The 21,095-nt window shown below is 38.5% G+C and overlaps 1 protein-coding gene across 1 annotated transcript; it reads left to right on the plus strand.

Moving 5' to 3' along the window:
- Positions 1–3,990: 3,990 nt before the first annotated feature.
- On the plus strand, positions 3,991–9,925 carry LOC137637399 (uncharacterized). Its single transcript, XM_068369605.1, has one exon. The coding sequence runs from the start codon at positions 4,006–4,008 to the stop codon at positions 4,471–4,473; it is 468 nt and encodes a 155-aa protein (XP_068225706.1). The 5' UTR covers positions 3,991–4,005; the 3' UTR covers positions 4,474–9,925.
- Positions 9,926–21,095: the final 11,170 nt, after the last annotated feature.

Consider the following 21,095-nt stretch of genomic DNA (forward strand, 5'->3'; position numbering starts at 1 on the left):
TTGGTTGCTCAATGCAGCATATCCTGCTCAAACTTCTCCCTACAGGGTCACATCCTGCTCAGTTTATTGCTCAATGCAGCATATCTAGTCAAACTTCCTACAGGGTCACACCCTGCTCAATTGGTTGCTCAAAGCAGCATATCCTGCTTAAACTTCTGCCTACAGGGTCACTTCCTGCTCAGTTTTCTGCTCATCAAGGTGCATCCTGCTCAATTGGTTGCTCAAAGCAGCATATCCTGCTCAAACATCTGCCTACAGGATCACATCCAGCTCAGTTTGCTCCTCACCAGGGTGCCCCCTGCTCAGTTGGTTGCTCAATGCAGCATATCCTGCTCAAAGAAGAAATTTGTCTGAATTTTATGTAGCGGCTTCCCTTTACGCGACGCATTATATATTGTAATCCCATAGAGGCATTGCGAAGATGTGGATTCTGTTGCTCACCAGGACACACCCTGCTCAGTTGCTCGCTATGGCATACCCTGCTGTTGAACGGGTCACACCCTACTTGTCTTGCTGTGCAGTTGGTTTCTCACCTAGGCATATTCTGCCTGGCCTGCGGTTCACCAGGGCACACCCTGCTCAGTTGGTTGCTCACTGTGGCATATCCTGCTTGGCCTGCTGCTCACCGCAGCATACCCTGCTCAGCTTGCTGCTCACCTGGGCACACCCTGCCATTCTCTCACCAGGGGACACTGTGCTAGACCTGCGACTCACTTCGCAGCCTGCTAAACCTGCGGCTCACACAGCGGCATGCTGGACCTGCTGTTCACACTGGCCTGCTTGACCTATGGGTCATATGGCTGCCTGCTCGACCTGCGGCTCACATGGCTGCCTGCTCGACCTGTGGCTCGCGTAGCTTTTTGCTTGACCTGCAGCTCTCACAGTGGTCTTCTCGACCCATGGCTCCCATGGGTGCCTGCTCAAAAGGTGCCCTGCTCGACATGTGGCATTTATGTCCCTCTACTTTTCACAAGTCACCCTACAGCTCGCAGATCATCCGGCTGGGACTGCAGCTACCAATTAATTGATCCTGGATACCTGACCCCTGTCACCTAACCTGCCAGGGGACCCATTTCACCTGTATTTACTACCAACTCGTCTAATATCTAGCCCAACCTCAGGTAGCAGTTGGCTTGCTACAGCCCCTACTGTACCTTCAGTAGCTGCTATTTCGTATGACCCTCCCATCCCCTTGGGGACTTCGTTTTTGTCATTCCAGGTATCCTAGACTCCCAGCTTCTGGTTTGAAATTTCAAGTATCCTGCTCAACTTAGCACTATTAGTGCTAGCTAATAGTGTTACTGTTGCAGGATTATCTGCCATTCTACATTTATTTCTTGCTGCCTTCCAATACCTACAGCAGTTGACTTGCCAGATCCACCACTAGACCACATTCCTGCGGGCTTACCCACCGTCCACCTCATCCTGCTTCATCTACAGGTATCCTCCCTGTGGTCTAGGTGCTGCTGTCTTGTTGAAAATCATGATCTTCTGATTGTTGCCGGGTTGCCTATCACAATTGAATGGCCACTACTAGTTAAGTGTCCAGCTGAAGATATTGCTCACTGGCTTTCCTTAGCCAATTCTAGCTTGCCTGCCATATTTTCTACTGTTTGCTTGCTTACTATCTGCGCAGACTGCTGCCTTTCCTTAGTCAACTTGGTTCAGATTGCTAGGCCACCAGCATTACCAATTATCTGTTGCTGTCTTGGTCCCTGTTTGATTGAATTGAATGCTACAGGTTTGCTCAACAACCTGAGCGACCAGTTGCTTCCGACTAGACTACCATCTAATTGAAGATTTTTGCTGGGTTTGTTTGTTAAGCATTAATCAGATAATTATTGGTAAAGGAGGGTGCTATATAGACCAACATACTTGGTCTCCTTGGCTTGCTCTGTACCACCTTGTGTTTGGTCCTCTCCTTCTTGTAATTCAGAGTACCTTTAGTGCTACTCAAGCTGTACTTTGCGAGGCATTCTTGTTGGTCTTTGCAGGTGTTCTACTTGCTGCCATCGAGGAGTACTTTGTCATCGTTATCCTAGTGTTGCCAGCCACTATCTTGTTAGGTTCACACATGGTGTTCTATGGCATTTAGCTTACTTTCCAGGTTATGTGCTAACAAGCCAATATGGTCATTATTCTCCTCATACTCTTGTTGGTGTGCCTGGCCTCCAGTATAAAGTACTGCCTCTGGCTTTCCCAGTTTCCTGATTTAACTACTGATTTCTCTATAAACTTCTTACTGTCTTCCTGGGCTTCTGACTGACTTTTGACCTAACATGTGCCAGCCACATTTGTCAGGTTAGAAGCCAGTGGCAGGTTAAATAGGTTACTGGTTAAGCCAGTAGTACAATCATCTAGTTCAGCAGCAGGTCAAGGAGGGTGCTTGTCCTGAACCAGCATTTTTTCTCCCTGGCAGGTTCAGTGCAATCCTTGATTTGTTTCTGGTTGCAATGATATACCCTAAGCCATTTTCCATCTAATGCTTCATTGGGCTGTTTGCCACTGGCTGCTTGCCTCCCTGGTTTGCCAAGCACTGCATAACCGTCAGTACTAGCTTGCCTGGCTTTCTTGGCCATCTTCTAATATTAAATACTTTTTAACTCAAACCTATACTGTATGTGATTACAGTTCCTTTCTTGTTTCCAAGTGTTCAAGCTGTCTCTATACTTTATAGGATCATGTGGTTTGTTGAAGCTCTTCCTGTTAAATACTAAGACGGTGAAGGATGGTTAATATGATTTTCGGTAAAATGTTTGTGTAGCCTATACATAGTGTGGCAAATAATTTTTTTTCAAGAACTGATATACTGTCATCATGAAATTATTGTGTTACTGGTATTATACCATTTGTTTTATAGAAAAAAAAAACATTAAAAATTCAATTATCTAAAACGGAATGCCATTAGACCATATAAATGAAGAGAAGCAATACATAGAGTAGCTACGGAAGTTTTAACAAAAGGTCAGATTAAAATTCAGATCATAATATTGCCATACCTTCAGTCTTTCAGGGTTGAAAGACCATCTCGTAGGTACAAGTAAAATTAAGGATAATGGAATTATTTGCCATTAGGAATGGCACAGGGGCCTGGTAAGCTATTCAGTGCCAAGGTGTAACAGGGTCGGAGGGGGGGGGGGATCTTACAACTAGTACTGAACTTTTAGGGGTTGGGCAGTAAATAGAATATCGGCCATACTGGGTCGTTACAGTGCTGTCAAATAAAGTTTGTATTATGGGACATGAAATTCTAAACTACATTTTATCATGAAAAGCAGCACAGTAAAGCAACAGGAACAAACAAAATGAATTTGTTAAAAGTATAGATTTCTTATATTGTACTGCATTCATCGTAACATCTTTTATGCGTTGCAGTGTAAACAATTGTTTTCTAAAAGAACAGTATCATTTGAAATACATGATCTATTGCAGGTGGAGTTTTCAATTCTAGATTTTACTTTTTTTAAATTCTTTCAACTCTGGTACACATTTAGTAACTATCTTCTTAACCAATGTATGAAGTACTATGTGCAAAGACAATAATCAAAAGATCTTTAACTATTTCCTCATTTAAGCAGTGGGGATACTTATTATGTGAAGCAGAATTGTTCAGTATATTCCATTGTGTTTCTAATTTTAGATTTCTTTAAATTATTATTATGCACTGAAAGATTCAAGTATTCTTTATCATCATTTTAGTGTGTGAAATTTAAGTACCCTGTACAGTAATACTGTCTATAAATAATGACTTTTTAGTTTAAAAATTTTCACCAGAAAACTTTCATAATCTTGCCCTTTTGGAGTTTCTGTGAAATGGATACAAGATATTATACATTGCTACAATACTATTACTCTACTTGTTTTAAACCATTGGACTTTTATCAAGATAAAATATAAAATTTAAAGATCGCAATATAAAATAGTCTAATATTATTTTAAAGTTTGCATTTTTAAATTTCAATTGTTTTGGATTTTTTTTTCTATACTTTAAATTAAGAAAACAACATGGTATTAACATCACCCTTATATTTCAGTACGGAGAGTGGACGAGACAATCCCTTCAGACCAGATGGGGACATATCCCGAGAGGCTGACGAGATTGTCCAACTCATCAAATCAGGTCGTCCCTTACAGACTCAACCGGGCCGAGGGGAGACCACAGACTCTATAGACAGCGGTCCGATTTCGCCGGATGGCAAAGAGGCCTCTTCGGAGCCCCTCATCTCTGTCAACGATGCTTCCCCACAACAGCAACAGATACCCTCGCCCTTACCAGTGCCAACGCAACCTGTAGGTGCAACCACGACAAGTTCCCCCGGCAAGGCCGGCGCCAACGGCTCGGCCGCCCCCGACAACTCAACTCCTGGCACTGTTGAGGTTACCCATGCCACAGTGAAGCCCACAGATGCCGCCCACGTCGAACACGTTGTCATTAAGAAGAAAAGCAAATGCAACTGTTGTGTGATTCAGTAAATATTAAGGACGTTTAGATCACCAGCGAAACTTTAAGTGTAATACATAAACGGATTTGGCTTGGGATGGCCGGAGGGGTCACAGGCGTGTAAAGGACTGAACGTCCCTCCGTCGTCCAGTGAAAGACGGAAAGGAGATCAAGTCGCGAAACCTGGGACATACCTGTACATGGGGCTAATCCTTCTTTGGGGCTAGAGGGGCGCAAGTGCGGTGTTGCTTGACTTTTAACATGTGCTTTGTTTTCTTCTCTGCTGTGTGCACAATCCACCATGACTTTACTGTACTTTCGAAGTGTTCCAAAGATGGACGAAATATATTTTATGTATCATTAATTTCATAACTAGTTCATTGCTATAGGCGAGAGAGAAAAACAAAAAGTTATATGATTCATTAACACGAATTGGCTTATCACTTGTCCTTGGGAAACACACTACAGAATCAATTAGCTGACTTATAGGTGTTTTAATCTCTCGTTCTGTTCCTGTGAGTGTCCTGCACTTTTAACTAGTGCTTATCATCCACCAAATTGAGCTACGTGTCTGTTGGCTGGAAACATTTATACGCTGGGTCTGTGAGGAGCTTTCTTGACAGTGGAGCGTTTGGTAGCCTGGCAGATCAGGTTCTCTTCAAAGATCTTGTTTTCGTGAGCTTCAACTTAAAAAGGTGTTGGCTTTCTTTCCGAAGCGGTAAAACTCTCGTAGGGAACTCCGTAGCTATTTTTCGTTTGATTATTACTTCCTCTTGGTTAATGGTTGACTACTTCATGCACGTGCCTACAAGACCAAAATATTTACAGATAGATGTAAGGTTTTCAGAACTGCCAGAGGTTATCTCAACACTGCGCATAGTTAAAAGAGAGTTTCTCATAGCGAACGGTAGTTTCAGGATAGTAATTTCTTCATGGTAACACGTATTACCCTACAATCAAAGCAATCACATATCCATGCATGTTGTTTGTCGAATTAAAGCAGTTAATATGGACTCCTTATGTGTTTACAGCAAACAGACATTAAAATTGAGTTGGCACACACTTTGGAAAAAATAAAATTACTACAAGAAAACTGAAGAAATGGTGCTCATAGGAATTTGGAAAGCCTTGAAAAGTAAAGGTTTCTTATTTTGAAAGCCTTAAAAAATAGAGGTTTCTTATTTTGAAAGCCTAGAAAAGTAAAGGTTTCTTATTTTGGGAAGCCTTGAAAAATGGAGGTTTCTTATTTTGAAAGCCTTGAAAAATAGAGGTTTCTTATATTGGAAGCCTAGAAAAGTAAAGGTTTCTTATTTTGAAAGCCTTGAAAATGGAGGTTTCTTATTAAAGTAAAGGTTTCATACTTATGAAAGTACAGATGTATAAGTTTACTCTATAGTAGAGTATATATAAAAATTAAAGCTTTCCAAAAGATTATCAAAGAAACCCCACACTTATTTCTCATTTAAAGCTGAAATTCCTCTCTTAATATTGAAATAATTCCTATGAATGGTAAGAATTTTAAAACTAATTAAAGCTTTCACAAAGCTATCCAACTTAGAATATTTCTTTCCTGTGCTGCACTAAGAAATAGAAAGTTGGGAGGATCATCATTGGCCGTTCGTTTCAACCATACAGTATATCTTGATAAGTTTCCGTACAGCAGGATAAGAGTATACATGACTACTTGCTGAGGACGTTGGATCCTATTCCGTCGGGAGAAGTGGATAAACTACGGACGTAAAAATGGTTCCTACGTTATGATTATCTGGATGTTGGTCAAACAAATCGTTAGGAGTGAGAGGGTTCATTACAGATATAATTCTGGTAAAACTAATTGGCTTGGGCTGATATTTTGCGTTATGATTACATAACCTTTTCCAAGAAAGCCTATAGCGAAGAGACAACACCTTGGTAGCAAAGAAAGGAAATGATAAAATTCAAAATTTGGGCAGTCATCCAAGTGCCTATGAAAAGTTACATGGTAGTGATGATCCACATACCTCTGCTCCGTGCCACGTAAAGGGGGTGTCTGGCTCATCATATGCTATCCTGTAGATCTTCTACTGTGTAGACTTCTTTCTTTTTTTTTCTGTAAATGACACGACCGCGAGTCGACGCGTTGTAGAACGTGGCAGCCATGACAGCAAGCAGGGACATCCATGGTGCTAGGGGTAGCGGGCCAGTCTTGTTGTCATGGCACGCCATCCAGCAAGTTTTCTTTCCAGTCAATATGTTAAGAAAATGAAAAAATGTGTTCATGATTAAAGTTTGTAACTTGAGGGAAAGCAATAGATTCTTTTATACGGGGAATGAGGAACAAAATTGAAATGTTAAGTGGGATTTGAAAGTGTCTCACGATAGGATTCAACACTCAGTGTACCTCAAGAAAAAGGTTGAAAATTGCAACTGAGCAAAAGGTTAGTGTCTATACTTGTATATAAATTACCTTTATAAGATGTTTATGAGCTAGACTTTAAAAAGAGATCTTAATCATAGGTAAAAATGCAATGTGAATACTTAGGACTGAATTGTAATAGAAAACGAGCTATGTACATCCATCTGTAGCTTATATTTACTTCAGTTTCTGTTTTCATTATGACCTGTTGCCCAACTTATTACTTTCTTGACTAAAGGTTGGATACTCCTGGAAGAATACAACACTACTTCCCACATGTTCAATACTGTAAGCCATTTGTGTTCTTTGTGATGTTAGACAAGAGTTCTTTGTCACCACTGTGGAGTAGGACAAAATGAAGGACGATTCAACTCCACCGTGTATAAGGAGTGGATCATAGTAAATCTAGTACTCATCCATCAAGCTATCTCAATGCAGATAGCCTGACACATTCAAGTGGTACGAGACAAAAGTTTCGTCCGCTTATTTTAGGTGTGGACTGTAAGATTTTCATTAGTCCTGTACTCTTAGTAGATGAAGATGGTACCGATATTGATCAACCATAAAGGTATATATCAGATTGTCATGTTACGCTCGACAGAGGTTGTCTACATCTGTTGTATTAATTATGACAAAAGATTGTCTACATTGCTGATGTTAAGACAAAGGCAGTCTGCACTCAGAAGGCCTTAGTTATATTATTGTGATACAGTCAATTTGTAATTTTTTGTTTTTGTTTGTTATTCGTAAAAAGATTTATAAATGCATGATCTCCATTATGATGTGGAAGTATTTGTTACCATTTACATTTGACGTTCAGTTTCGCATAACTGCTAAAATATTTATTTTCTCTCTACGTTGTATACATTACTATGAAGAGGAGGGCGGGTGGTGGTTCTAACATCGGAAACTCTCAACTTGTCGAGTCGTGTAGCGATACCACTCTTGGAGATCTTTATTTTTTAATATATGGTAATGCTGATGTCATTTAAGAAACAAACTGAAGCAAAGTCAAATGTAAATTTAAAACCAAGTGTAAATACACATTTGCTCGCATACATAGTGCGTACGTATACTTATATGGATGTTCTGTGTATGTGCAAAAATTCATTGGCTTCAATCTTGCTCATTACAAACATATTTTTAAGATACATTTACAGTTAAGATCTGAATAATGTAAATCATACAACTTCATGAATGGAGATTATCCATAGCAAAATGACAACTACAATATTATATTGAAAAAAAAAATTGTATTACCAGTAACTTTCTATATTAATTATCCCTCATTAGTAAGGTATTTATACTTATTATCATAGCTTTTTTTTATGAATCCAGATCTTTCAAAGTGCAGCATTGAATATAGATAATCAGAATATTAAACAATATTAAGCAAAATTAAAGGTATCTAAACAATTGAAAGAAGTAATATTTTTATCGTACATCTTTTGTAAGTTAAATTTATAATACCAAAAATTGACAGAATACCAAAGTGGACACTTTATGATCTGGCAATGTCAGGAAAAAAATGTGTACATAGTTATTGAATAAAGGTTCATATGTAAATTTGACATTAAATTCATCATTGTAAAAAGCATATAGGAATAATGCACTTAGCTCCCTGTAATAACGACACAGACAGTCAGGAACTACGTACAGTACGTACTCTTTTCAATAAGCGTCTTGCTTCCATGTGAAATATTGGATGGTGTTGATGAACTGTGTATGTGAGAATAAGCCTTAACTACCATCATCATCAACCAGTTCAGTCTGGGAAAATTACTGGACAACAAAATGCCTTCTAAAGGGACTCAAGTTGCATGGTCAATTTGTACAATGTAACGACACTAGTATTCTCGTATGTCTGGCAACCAGGCCGTGAAAAGAGCATATATATATATACTGTATACAGTATATATGTAGACAGTATATACATTCATATATATCTGCAGTGTTCTGCTATGTATTTCTCTGCCCACGACACCTGTGCGCTTAACCTTTAGCACTGTTTAAGTGTCTTGGGATCTTTCACGTACAGTACTGGATAGAGAGATGTAAAGTTTGTATTAAAGCTCGAAATGCCAAACAGTAGCGTCAATTTCTTTTTAGGAAAAGAGCCACACAACCAACCAGCACATTTACTTTTTTAATTCTTCCTCTACTGATTCAGTATCGTAACATTTTACTTCTCTGAGCTATATATATATATTATATATTTACCACCTTCCTCTCATCAGTTATATAGTATATGAATATTAAGCAGATCTTGTGACAGCCAAGCATCAAAATAACAGTATCTTTGACTACAGATAAAAAAAAGTTTTGTAGACCGTTATCTACAATAAACTTAACTTTGTTCCAAATATAAAATTACATAGAAAAACTTCACTTGTGGCTTCATTGTACCGTCTTGCCAGAAATTTTAGGTATTCAATGGCTCAGTACATATGGACGTTCCAGTCACTACTCAGTTTCTGGTGTAAAATATGAAAAAAAGGGAAGCTAATATAAAAAATTGACGAATCCTTAAACGGCTGGAACATCCTTATGCACGTTGACACCTCATGTTAGCTGCTTCTTGGTAGTAAATCTATTTCTCTTGGCCTGTCTGCTTGTGGTGTCGTAAGTGTGATATTATGATATGGGCCACAGGTATTACTTATGGTCAACGAGATACAAAAAAGCTGCTGGAGACAGTAAAAAAACTAGTTTGAAAAGTTAGGAAAAGATTAACTTACAAATGGGACGGCAGCTCATGGAACACCTCTCGGCTGCTTCATCGGGGAGCGGGTGGGGTGGGGTGGGAAGAGATTATATATGTCCTTTGGCATTCTCAAGCATCCTCATTGCTGACGGAAAAGATCAATCTTGAAAGCGTGTGACACGAGGAGGAGGAGGAGGAGAAAGCCTGCTTGAAATTACGTAGTGTGTGTAGGGGGGGCTGCAAGTTGACAGGTCAAAGTACGTCACACCACCTGCATATGGCATTTTGTCGATCATTCATTAGGGTAGAGGTAATTATATGTATTTGTACCAAAATCATTGTGAGACATATAAATAATTGCATAAATAAAGTGTTTGTTTTTCAATACGTTTGTCACTCGCAGAATTCCTCTTTAAATTTAGTTACCGGTACTCTTTTTATGGCTTCGTACAGTTTGGGGTATTTCTGTATTAAATTTTCCAAATTCAGCTGAATTTGCAGGGCATTAATATTTATAGGCATTTGCAGGCAAAAATAAGTGTCAATTTAAATCTATTTTTCAAATTCTGCAAGCAATCTCAAAAGTGGAATACAATACAGTGATTACCGTTTTAACACGAACCTTTCATTAAAAGTCCAGTTGCTTTCCTCACAGCAAGCCAAGGAGATATTTAGCAACTCGACAATGAAGCCCAGTCACAACACAAAAGAGGTTTTCTTATTTTGTGTAGATTATGAACAAACTAATGTACTGTAGTTAACTTTATCATGCCATTTATTAAATCTTTTTCGAAACAGAGATATTAACCGCTACATTGCGTAGTTGCCAGGAGGTCTCCTCGGCTAGCTGCGAGATTTATTAAATCTAAATGAAACTAATTCATGCCACTAAAAAAGCCACCCTCAAAATTACCATATTATTATTATTACTATCCAAGCTACAACCCTAGTTGGAAAAGCAAGATGCTATAAGCCAAGGACCTCCAACAGGGAAAAATAGTCCTACCCAGATTTGACGAGTGTATTGTTGACGTGTGGAAGTCGTAGCATGAAGAGTTCTACAGCTCCTCTTTTAGCCTTGGCACAAATTACATTCCATTTGACAACTGTTCAGCTCCTTTTCATGTGGCCGAATGTGCTAGAATCTTTCCTAGCAAATAAGAATGTTTTTCTTCTTCATGACTTGAATTTTGTGTAGATTCTGAAATGAGTCAATTGGCAAAATAAAACATTAATTCCAGATGGCAAATAAGAATTGGAAACTATGACTACATTACTCTTTTTAGGAATTTTTATAACCATCTTTTGAGAAGAGAAAATAAATCCAGTGAAGGAAATTATAATAAAACATTTTAATCTATGCAAATACTGGTTAAAAAAATCAATTATAAAAACTGGAATTTCCTATTTTGATCTAAAACACCACAAGGAAGAAACAAGCGGCAAGTGGACCAGATAGCAGATTTGACAGGATTGAATTTTAATGTAGGAATTAAAGCAACTGAAGATAATTAATGAAAACCACCAAGAACACTACTATAATGTAGGGTCGGCTAAAAACTTGATGTTACACTTAAACGGTTAAAACTGGAACTCAAAAAGCTTGATGTGAAGAGGTGAAGGAAAACAAAGTGACAAGCAGGAATCGGAGCCTTTGTAGTTTGTTGGGACGGACCAGGTCAGTAATTAAAATGTGGGTAAATATTTACTATAGCACAATATTTCTAATGTATTTATAGGTACTTTGGACTGCTCTGATGCAAATAATTTGTGGAACCCATATTTTTCTGAATTTAGAAATTTCAAAATTACAAAAGTTGACTAAAAAACCATATTTTAAAAAGGATACAAACAAAATCACCACCTGAGATACATCCTTACTTGCTTTACCTATGTGGGCTGGAGAAGGGGGACAAGCCCCTGCTAACAAACCGCCCCCCCCACTTAGACCCCTCTATCCTTAGCTTACCCTAGGACTAAGGCTCGGCTCTGTTTTTGTTTCATTCATAGCAAGGTAACACAAAATCATAATATTTTATAAATTGTACAACCAGTTTCATAATATTGCAATTCAGACAGATCAACAACAATTTCCCCATAAAGAAAAATTGATTTGACAAGCAATTAGAAAGTTTATGTATGTCCCAACTAACTACATACACACCCTGAAATAATGTCACCGAGATTGAAGCAGCACTGTGTGAACCTTTTTAGATTGTCTATAGCGCACCCTGCCAGGCCTACAGAGAGCAGTAATCGCTTGTAGTACGTGAAATGATCGAGGGGGAGTATTTACACAAACTGTGGAAACAAACCAAAACTTTTTAAAGACTTTTTAAGTCTTAAATTGAGTCTTCTAAGGATAAACCTACGATTTTTATCTTCGAAAAAGATCCTAAAAATTGTTACTCTTCCATTGCATGATTACTGCAGTGTAGCTGAATTTTTAACTACATCTTACTTAATTTATGTAGTGAAATTTTCAGACCATTTTACTTTTGACCAGTTCAGTGTAGGTTCATTATTATTAATACTCTTGAATTACAGGTGAAAACCTTGGCTAGTAGAGAGAGAAGATATTGGACACCTGGGTGAAAACCAACCAATTGGAATGGATGAAAATGAGAATAAAGACCAAAGGAGTCTGAACTAATATAAAAAAAACGTGCCATTAATCTTAACATATGAACGACACATTACCGCCTTGCAAGACTTTCAGGGTGGGGTATAAATCACAGTATACTGTACTGTGATTCCAATGCATCATTTTTAATACGCAAATACTGCTGAATAAGGAAATGCAAAAGCATAGAACATACAGTATAGTTGTCTTGTAAAAATAATAAAAATACATTGACCATAAATCTGTAAGGGAAAATTACAAGTACATTTAAAATTATCCTTTTTTTGAGAAAAAACAAAACTTTTGAAATTGAAAAGGAAATTTGTCTAAACACTGAAACAAAAACTATTATGATGTTAAATTAAAAAAATATTTGAATTAAAATATCCCTGGACAAAAATATTCTAGAAGTACATGTCTTGGTAATTTTTATCCAGTATTACAGTACATGGTCACAACTATACAATATTTCCTACTCGTTCTACTCATTGAATCCACGACTATCAGATTTTATGTAACTGTGGCAACATAACCTCAACTACAACACCAAATTTATCATCTAAATAAAGAACTGATGGGTTGTACTTTCATAACTACAATCGTTAACTTTAAAACTTCATACAAGATTATTACAGACAGAATTTGTAATGCAGGTTAGAATGATCAAATTCTTGGGGACTAACTACAACTAGATTGACTTACTGTACACAAATTTAGGAACTAGATATCTCAGATTAACAGATTCTAAAAGGTACCGGTAAATGTGTTTTACCAAATGCAAAATCAAAGTACAGTATCGTTTTATGACTACAATATAGTACTTCTGACAGATGACAATGAATTTCATAAAAATTCCTTTTTAAATAGAATATTCTCATCCTTGTAGAGAAAATCTTTAAAGAAATATTTATATTGACAAATGCCTTGTTGCTTACCTCAGATTTAAGCTATATTGTCCAGCAATGGGGCTTGGGAGGCCATTCACCTACAAGCTAGGTAAACTGACAGACAGCAAGATGGGAGAAAGAAAGCAGAATGCAGGTGAGGTAAAGGGAGAAAAAGTGGGTACAGCTATGGTCGAAAGTATGGTGCAAAGACCATTCAATAATGGTTACTAAACATCCTTTAGATAGTTATCAACAGCATCACTGACTCGTCTGGGTTAACAAAAAAAAACTTCCTGTCAAGGAGTGTAGGGACGGATGGGGTTACCCCCTTCTCCCGCATGGATCGATTCCCCATTTTTGCCCTCACAACCTTAGGGGTGCGATTTGTTCTGACACGAATACAAACGTGCGATTTGTTCCGACACGAATACAAACCAAAGTCCTTTAAACAGAAGACCCTACCTGCGCTGACTGTGAGAAACCTCTAACCTCTGGGACTTATCCACTCTCCTGGTATCTATTCTCAGTCTTATAAGAGGTAAGCAAGAACTAGATGCAGCTCCACACAGGTAATCCTTACTAGAGTGGAATTCTTGGAATTTGAGTGTCATCCTTCTAGATAAATAAAAGTAACTTGTTTGTCCAGCCCAACCTCATCAATCCTCCCGAGAGTAGACAGTGTTATCTATACCATACCCCAACATTTCTCCAGAAGACTTGCTTTGGGTGCTTCTTCATGCCTGGGTGAAAGACCATGTGCCCTCAATAGGAGGAAAACAGAAGAAAATCATGTATTCACCATAAATGTGCTTTCACTGTCTATGTGTTCAGATACAAACTGAAACAGGAATAAGTTACTTGTTGACGACAGGCCCCAAGGTGTCCAGAGACTTGCGAGTAACCTCCCACAGTGTGCCATGAAGGGCGACTGCCTATTCCATACTCCTGCCTTCAGCACCTGTCTTAGCAAGATATGCTTATGCTATTTTGCTGTTTTACCTGATTTTAAGGGTAATCAACAGAATGCAGATTACATTGTGGTTGTTAGCTGACTGCGGCCAGGTATAGCAAGAAAGTTTGTTAAAGAATTGCCGATCCTGATCCCGCTACCTTAAAATCAAGTACAGTAGATGGGTTCCAGGACTTGTGATGGGCACCACCCATTGATTCTGGGAAAGGGGACCCAAAAGCTTGGATCTCAAATAAGATTTTTTCTATTCCAGCATAGGGAATATTTCAGAATTTTAAACTAAGACACATAAAAACTATTGTACTACTTTACAGTTGAGGAATGGCCATATTAAATAAGGATTTAATCAAAACAAAACAAAAATAATATATTTTTAAAGCCAAATTAAAGGAAAAACTAATGTTCTATAATGGGAAAATAAATAAAAGGTGTCAACTCAATTAATATGTAATTAAATTATATTGCCAATATATGACCTTTGTTCATAATCTCTGTCCATATTAGGGTTTATACTGAACAGTGGATGCAGAAATATCATAAGTTTTGACAAAAACAATAATTATTGCCAAGTAATATAAGAAGATGAAAAAAATTAGTATCATCCCACATCAACAGCACATCAGCTAAAACTCAAAAAGTCCCCAACCTTTTCAAGCCTGATCTAGTCACACATTCTGGAGGTTCAGCATCCTTTTTCAAAACAGTCATGATCGTAACCAGGCGACACTAAAGCCAATTTTACTACCTTGCCAGTAACAGCACAAACCGGTCTATGTTTATGCTCCAAAACAGTGTATAATATTACAGGCTGTGTCTGGATCTATCAGACCTTTGCTTAACCCCTTTTACCCCCAAAGGACGTACTGGTACGTTTCACAAAAGCCATCCCTTAACCCCCATGGACATACCGGTACGTCCTTGCAAAAAAATGCTAGAAAAATTATTTTTTTCATATTTTTCTCATATTTTTGATAATTTTTTGAAAAAATTCAGGCATTTTCCGAGAGAATAAGACCAACCTGACCTCTCTATGACAAAAATCAAGACTGTTAGAGCAATTTAAAAAAAAATATACTGCAAAATGTGCTGGGAAAAAAAAAAACCCTGGGGGTTAAGGGTTGGAAATTTCCAAATAGCCTGGGGGTTAAAGGGTTAAAGTAGTTAATTGCACCAATGGATATGTAATCAAAAAAAGCAATACCTTACCATAGAACACCCCAACTGTTATATTGCTATTCAAGGAAATTGTTTTCAGTAAAGGCACTATCACAAACAGAGTTCGGAGCTAAACACCTTAACTTTATCATGGCTTAAAGGGCACTCATAGTTCTGAGGACTATCACCTAACCACTAAAATGGCTCTTCGTTACACCAAAGCGATATGTTCTTTTTGTAATCTACACAACCAAATTAGACCCTACATGTGAGTAGGGCGTTGCACAAACCCAAAACAAAAAATTTACTATCAGGTTGAAAAATTCCTTTTTTTCTATACAAACACTGTTATTATAACACCAGATCTCAGAATGTGTCTGGTGGCTCCTAAATGGACATGTTCCTGAGGGCAACTGAGGCCTCCACCCCTCATACTTTTTGAGCCTTAATAGTGGTAGGGGTTGTACTACTCATCTTGATCATTTCCCGTAGTTAAAATGAGAATGTTTTGACAGATCCTTTTTAACCCACCTGTGGCCACAAATAGGTTCTGAATGGCTGGCCTGTATCTTGCTGTCCGTTTCAGGACCTGTACTTCCTGATAGCCCCAACAGGTAAGAGCAGATCTTCTAAAACATTGGATATTATCCTCAGGGAGGAGATGGAGAAGATTCTAACCATTTGTCATGAACTGCGGGGTTCAGAGCCCTTGCTACAAATTCCGGCATAAACTTGAATGTTGTCTCTTTCAAACCTTTCAAGTGCGAGACTTGTCGAATACTATGAATCTCACCAGCTTCAATGCCAGGAAATAACTACCTTGAAAGTTAGGTCCCCGTCCGAAGCTTCCAAAAGCAGTTAACTTTTTGAGCAATGACAAATTTCATGACTTCCCATTCCAGAAGCATACCTATCTGGGTGAACAAGACTCCTCAAAACTCCTTTCTGGGCATGGAGATCTCCCTGTAGGCTCCAAGGTTGAGTCCATTGAGCTGGAAGACTATGCCTAATGCATCCTGGGTAGCCCATTACTGCCGGCACTGACAGCTGTCAGCTCATTCAAAGAAAAAACAAGAAATCAGCTATCACACAAACAGAGGTCTAGACAAGGGAAATGTCCTTCCCGCTATACCAAGCACAGAAAAATGCCCACGTTGCCTGGTAGACTGCTGTGGAAGATTTCACGAGGTTTCCCTTTATCTCTACCGCAGATCTCCTTGAAAACCCCTTCGTTCAGAGGAGGAACTGGATAGTCTCCAACCATGAAGAGGCAGGACTGATAGCGTGTTGTGGTATCTTCGCATGTGTGGCTGGCACAGCAGGTCTGGTTTCAGTTGTAACTCTCGAGGTTCCTCAATGAGAAGGGAGATTAGGTCTGGGTACAAATTCATGTCAGGCCATCTTGGTGCCACAAAGATTAGCCAGAGGTTTGGTGTAGCTAGAGCCCTGTTGAGAACCCTACTGATTAGGCAAAACAGAAGGAAGGCGTCCGCATTCATCCTGTCCTAATGGTGTTGGCATGCATCCTCAAATATCGATGCATCCGGAACTGGCGAGCAATAGACTCGTAGCTTGTGGTTCAGGCTGGTTTCAAACAGATCTATGGTCAGGGAACCCCACAAAGTCTGAAGTGTCTTCTCCACTTGAGGATGAAGGAACTTATTTGACCCTACCACTTGGCCTCTCCGGCTGAGTTTGTCCGCTCCAACATTCCCTTTACCCAGAATGAATCAAGAGTGCCTTCACTGTCAAGTCGCCATTCCCCATTTTGTGGTGTTGTCGCTCATTACAGCGACTAAGTTGCCTTGAAGATAGACTGTGAATCTCTTTAAAGCTCGAAGGGGTGCTATCAACTACAGCTCATTGATGTGCAGCTCTCACTCCTCCAGTGACCATAACCTGTGCACGGTGTCAGTCCTCAGATGCGCACCCCTCCTACCATGGAGGCATCCGTGAGAAGGAGCATCTACGGCGGGGAGGATTCTAGGGGGGTGGCCTGCATTAGTTTATTTTTGGATGTCCACCACGCCAGGGCTGCCCTGCTCTCCTGGTCGATCGTTACCCGTTTTGTGTGGCTAGTCCCTTACTCCCAACCATTGGGTTTTCAGGCACCACCACACAGTTTTCTAATGTAGTCATCTGTGGAGACCAATTTTTCTAGAAACAACACACGCACCTGAAGTCTTTGCTACTACTTTACTAGAGGGCCAGGAGCTTAAGCAAGGGCTTTACCACGTAGTGCAGCCATGTTAGCCTGTCATATGTGGGGAATGCCTTTGATGTAAATTAATTCTTTAACTGTACAGTACAAGTTTCCATTAAATAGGTTCTTAGACTAGTAAATTTCTATGGTCTTATACTTTCTTTCTCTTCCCAAGTAAAATAGATAATACTGGTCTGAAAAATCAAGCTCTTCAAACCTCATTCTTTTTCTCCGCTTAATTCATTTACCCTAACTGTTACTGGCAAGGCACAAAAGGTAATAAAATTCTATCCTTTGCTCTGAATTATTTTTACTTGACTACCACACTGTATCTACAATGTATAGCCTCCTGGCTCCCTACGGAATATAGAAGAAATCTTATTTGGACTCAACAGTGATAGAACAAGAATATACAGGTTACTTGAAAGGTCAAACAGTCAGGAATCTAATGTAATATAAGTAAAGACAAGATAGCAGAGATGTATGCATATACGGAAGTCTTTTAGCGATCAAACTACAAGAAAGGCAAGCCCATCCATAAGAGAGGGTTATCTATTGCCTAAGACCAAGCAAATCAGAGATTAGATGCAAGTCATCAAGTAAACAGAAGAGAGAAAGAATTAGAGAAGCAGAATCTCATAGTATATAGCTGGAAAACCAAATGTTTCAACCTTCAGGGTCCCATTTGGGAAGAACAATCCAATAGTGAAAAAGATTAGGAATAAACTATACAAGAAAAATAACAGAAAACCAAATATTATTAAGAAAATAAAAAATAAAAAATGACTACATAAGGGGGTCGACAAAGGTGGTGGAAATATCAAAGAAAGTGCAGGAAGGGAGGCTGAGTTGGTATGGACACCTGATGAGGAGAGATGAGGACCACGTTGGGAGACATACTATGGAGATGGAGGTTCAGGGAAGAAGAAGAAGAGGGAGACCAAGAAAGAGATGGAGGGACTGTGTCAGAGATTTACAGGAGAAGGGGATTGATGAGGCAGAAGCGCAGAATAGAAAAAGATGGAAACGGCTCATCCGCAACGGCGACCCCATATAAAAATGGGAACCAGCTCGGAAGAAGAAGAAGAAGAAAGAGAAAATAAATCATATAAAGTACAATTCTATGCTCAGCAAAAATACATTTTCACTAAGATTTGTTCTCAAATCAGTTCATTCTACAATTCACTCACATACCATTCAAACCTATTTAACAATATTGAAGGAACCAAGTTACATAAACTGTTAAGACAGGGTTGCAAAAGTCTTTGAGAAGTGCCAGTTTTTCCTGAAATATCCATCTACATTTTTTGGTTACTTCAATACTATTTTTCTCATACAGTAGCCCAGTATTTAGCCTATGTTATATTTACCATGCTGAAACTTAAATCCTAAACTGGACTGTTATGGCATTAATGTCACATTTTTATTAATAAATAACTTAAAATGTACATGTCAAAGTGAAAGATGTTTTGGGTAATAATTCTTATTTGATTAACTGTAAAAGATTAAGCATTGTATAATGACTGTTTTGAAGGTATTCCACGGCCAAGATGGTGCTTTATTACTTTATCCCAAGTCACAATGTAGATCAGTTTTTAAGCTATCTGTCTGTCACTTGGGCTCACAGAGATGCCAAAATATTTTTGAAATTAATAGCATGTTGCACACATATGGCAACTGGATGCAGTAGAGTCACTGGATTTTTCAAATGATATACATGGGATTTGTCAGCACAACATTCCATGGTCTCTTACAATTATTGAATACTGTGCGAGGCTAGTGTAGACTTTGCGATTTACATAGGCTGAAGTTCTACTTCGTTTGTTACATTATACACAATCTAACTTGCAGTACAATACAAGATTTTTTTTTAAGATCTTTTAACTTCAGATTTGACTTGGAATTTTAAATTTCACTGTAGTTTCAAGCAGTCTTTTAACAGAATTTTCCTATAATTATTTTTTGACTCTCCCCTGCTGTTCTCATTCTTTCTTCTCCAAAGTTCGGTTTAATCTACACTTGCCCATTGCCCATAATTTAAAAATTTTCCATTTTTTGCTTCAACAATTATATGCTCTTAAGAAAAGAATGGAAGCCTCTAGGAGTAAGCGGTTCATAAGTCCAGGTTGCCACATCAGTTAATCTAGTCTTCATCACGATCATATTAGTTTGCTTACTGCACACAATATATCTTCCCTTGTTTAGTTAATTACTGCCTGTAATGTGCATGGGAATTATTTCTCCAAGATCCCTATTGATAAATCCCCTTTGTGTACTGCTTCGAGGACAATACTGTGATTTAATTAATAGTTGTGAAAAGTGCTTCACTCTTGTTACCTCTCATGGAAAAGTATCTTTTAACAGTTGCCGATCAAGTTAACAGTTCTAAGCAGAAAAGGAGTCTTACTGTTAGTTCCGAGGAGAAGCCGGGGAAGCCTAAGCTAGTTGATCATAATAAAGATGATGATGATGATATCGATATGCCTTGGCCTTTAGACAACACACAAGTTCAGCCATCATTCGGTAGTGGCGAGCTTCATAAGCTCTTGACATCACTTGCTTCCTTTGTTAAACTTCAGAAGTCCAGTGAATCCTCCTTTATCTGGGTAATTCTGATCCTTATCAAACCATGACTTAACCCAACCTTCCCTAGTCATTTTAACATCAATAGCATTTCATGAAGTAAGGGTTCTGAAAGTATGCTGCACTCCAAAGATTCAAAAGCCTTGCACAGAGTCTCAAAATCTTTACATACAAGACAACTAGGTTGTAAGGCTAAAGACTGAGCAGGTTGGTTTGATCCTAATTCCTGTACACTTGCTAAGCAAGTGCTTCTCTCCATAAAGGTAATAAAGAGTCTCATATTTCTTATGTGGTTGGGTTGGCATATTATATGATTCCCATAAATTCTAGAAAGGTGAACAGTTTCAATTAATTTGGATCCTTTTCATTATGTTTCATACAACAGTATTCACACTAAGCTTGCATGCTTGGCCACTTGCTTGTCTCACTGCTGTATAATGCTACAAGGGTTAATGTAACAGTTAGTACATCCAAAGATAATAAGTACATACTCCAACAGCTACCCTAGTTTCAAAGGGTAAACAAAATGAGAAATCAGCTGATGTCCACACGGATTCTCCTACAGGACAGGAAAATGAGGAAGACGAAATCTCAAGAGAGGCAATGAAAGTGAGGAAGTATCGCCTTTTCAATCATAAACTCTAATAAAAGGATTAAGGGAAGTTCAAAAGTACCTTATACTACCAAAGTGGAAAAAGGGGTTACTATCAAATAGCTTATGGAGAGATGCTCAAAACTGTTATCTTTAATTCAGAGAAAGACTCGAGATTCAGGTTTACGCTTGAGTGCCGTGCTAGCTTTTACAAGACATATCAGTTACCTAACCTCATCTTGGATGACTATTTAGAAGCAAGTCTCAATCCGATCATTGTGCCTAATAAAAGAAAATCTTTAAATTCAGGATATGTAAGTTTGTTAACTAAAATAGAGATATTATAATATCCCTTTCCTTTGACGATTCCATTGCAAAATTTAGTTTCTAATTTCATAGAAGAGAAATTTGCTGGGCATCAGGATTTGGATGTAGTTTTAGATTACCTGACTTGCGTAAATAAAGCAGTATCAGATGGGACCAGCAAAGCAATATCTTCCTTGGTGTGTTTTGAGATTAAGAGAAGAAGTGTGTACTTCTGT

Source organism: Palaemon carinicauda, unplaced genomic scaffold (genome assembly GCF_036898095.1).
Source record: "Palaemon carinicauda isolate YSFRI2023 unplaced genomic scaffold, ASM3689809v2 scaffold700, whole genome shotgun sequence".
NCBI classification, from domain to species: Eukaryota; Metazoa; Arthropoda; class Malacostraca; order Decapoda; family Palaemonidae; genus Palaemon; species Palaemon carinicauda.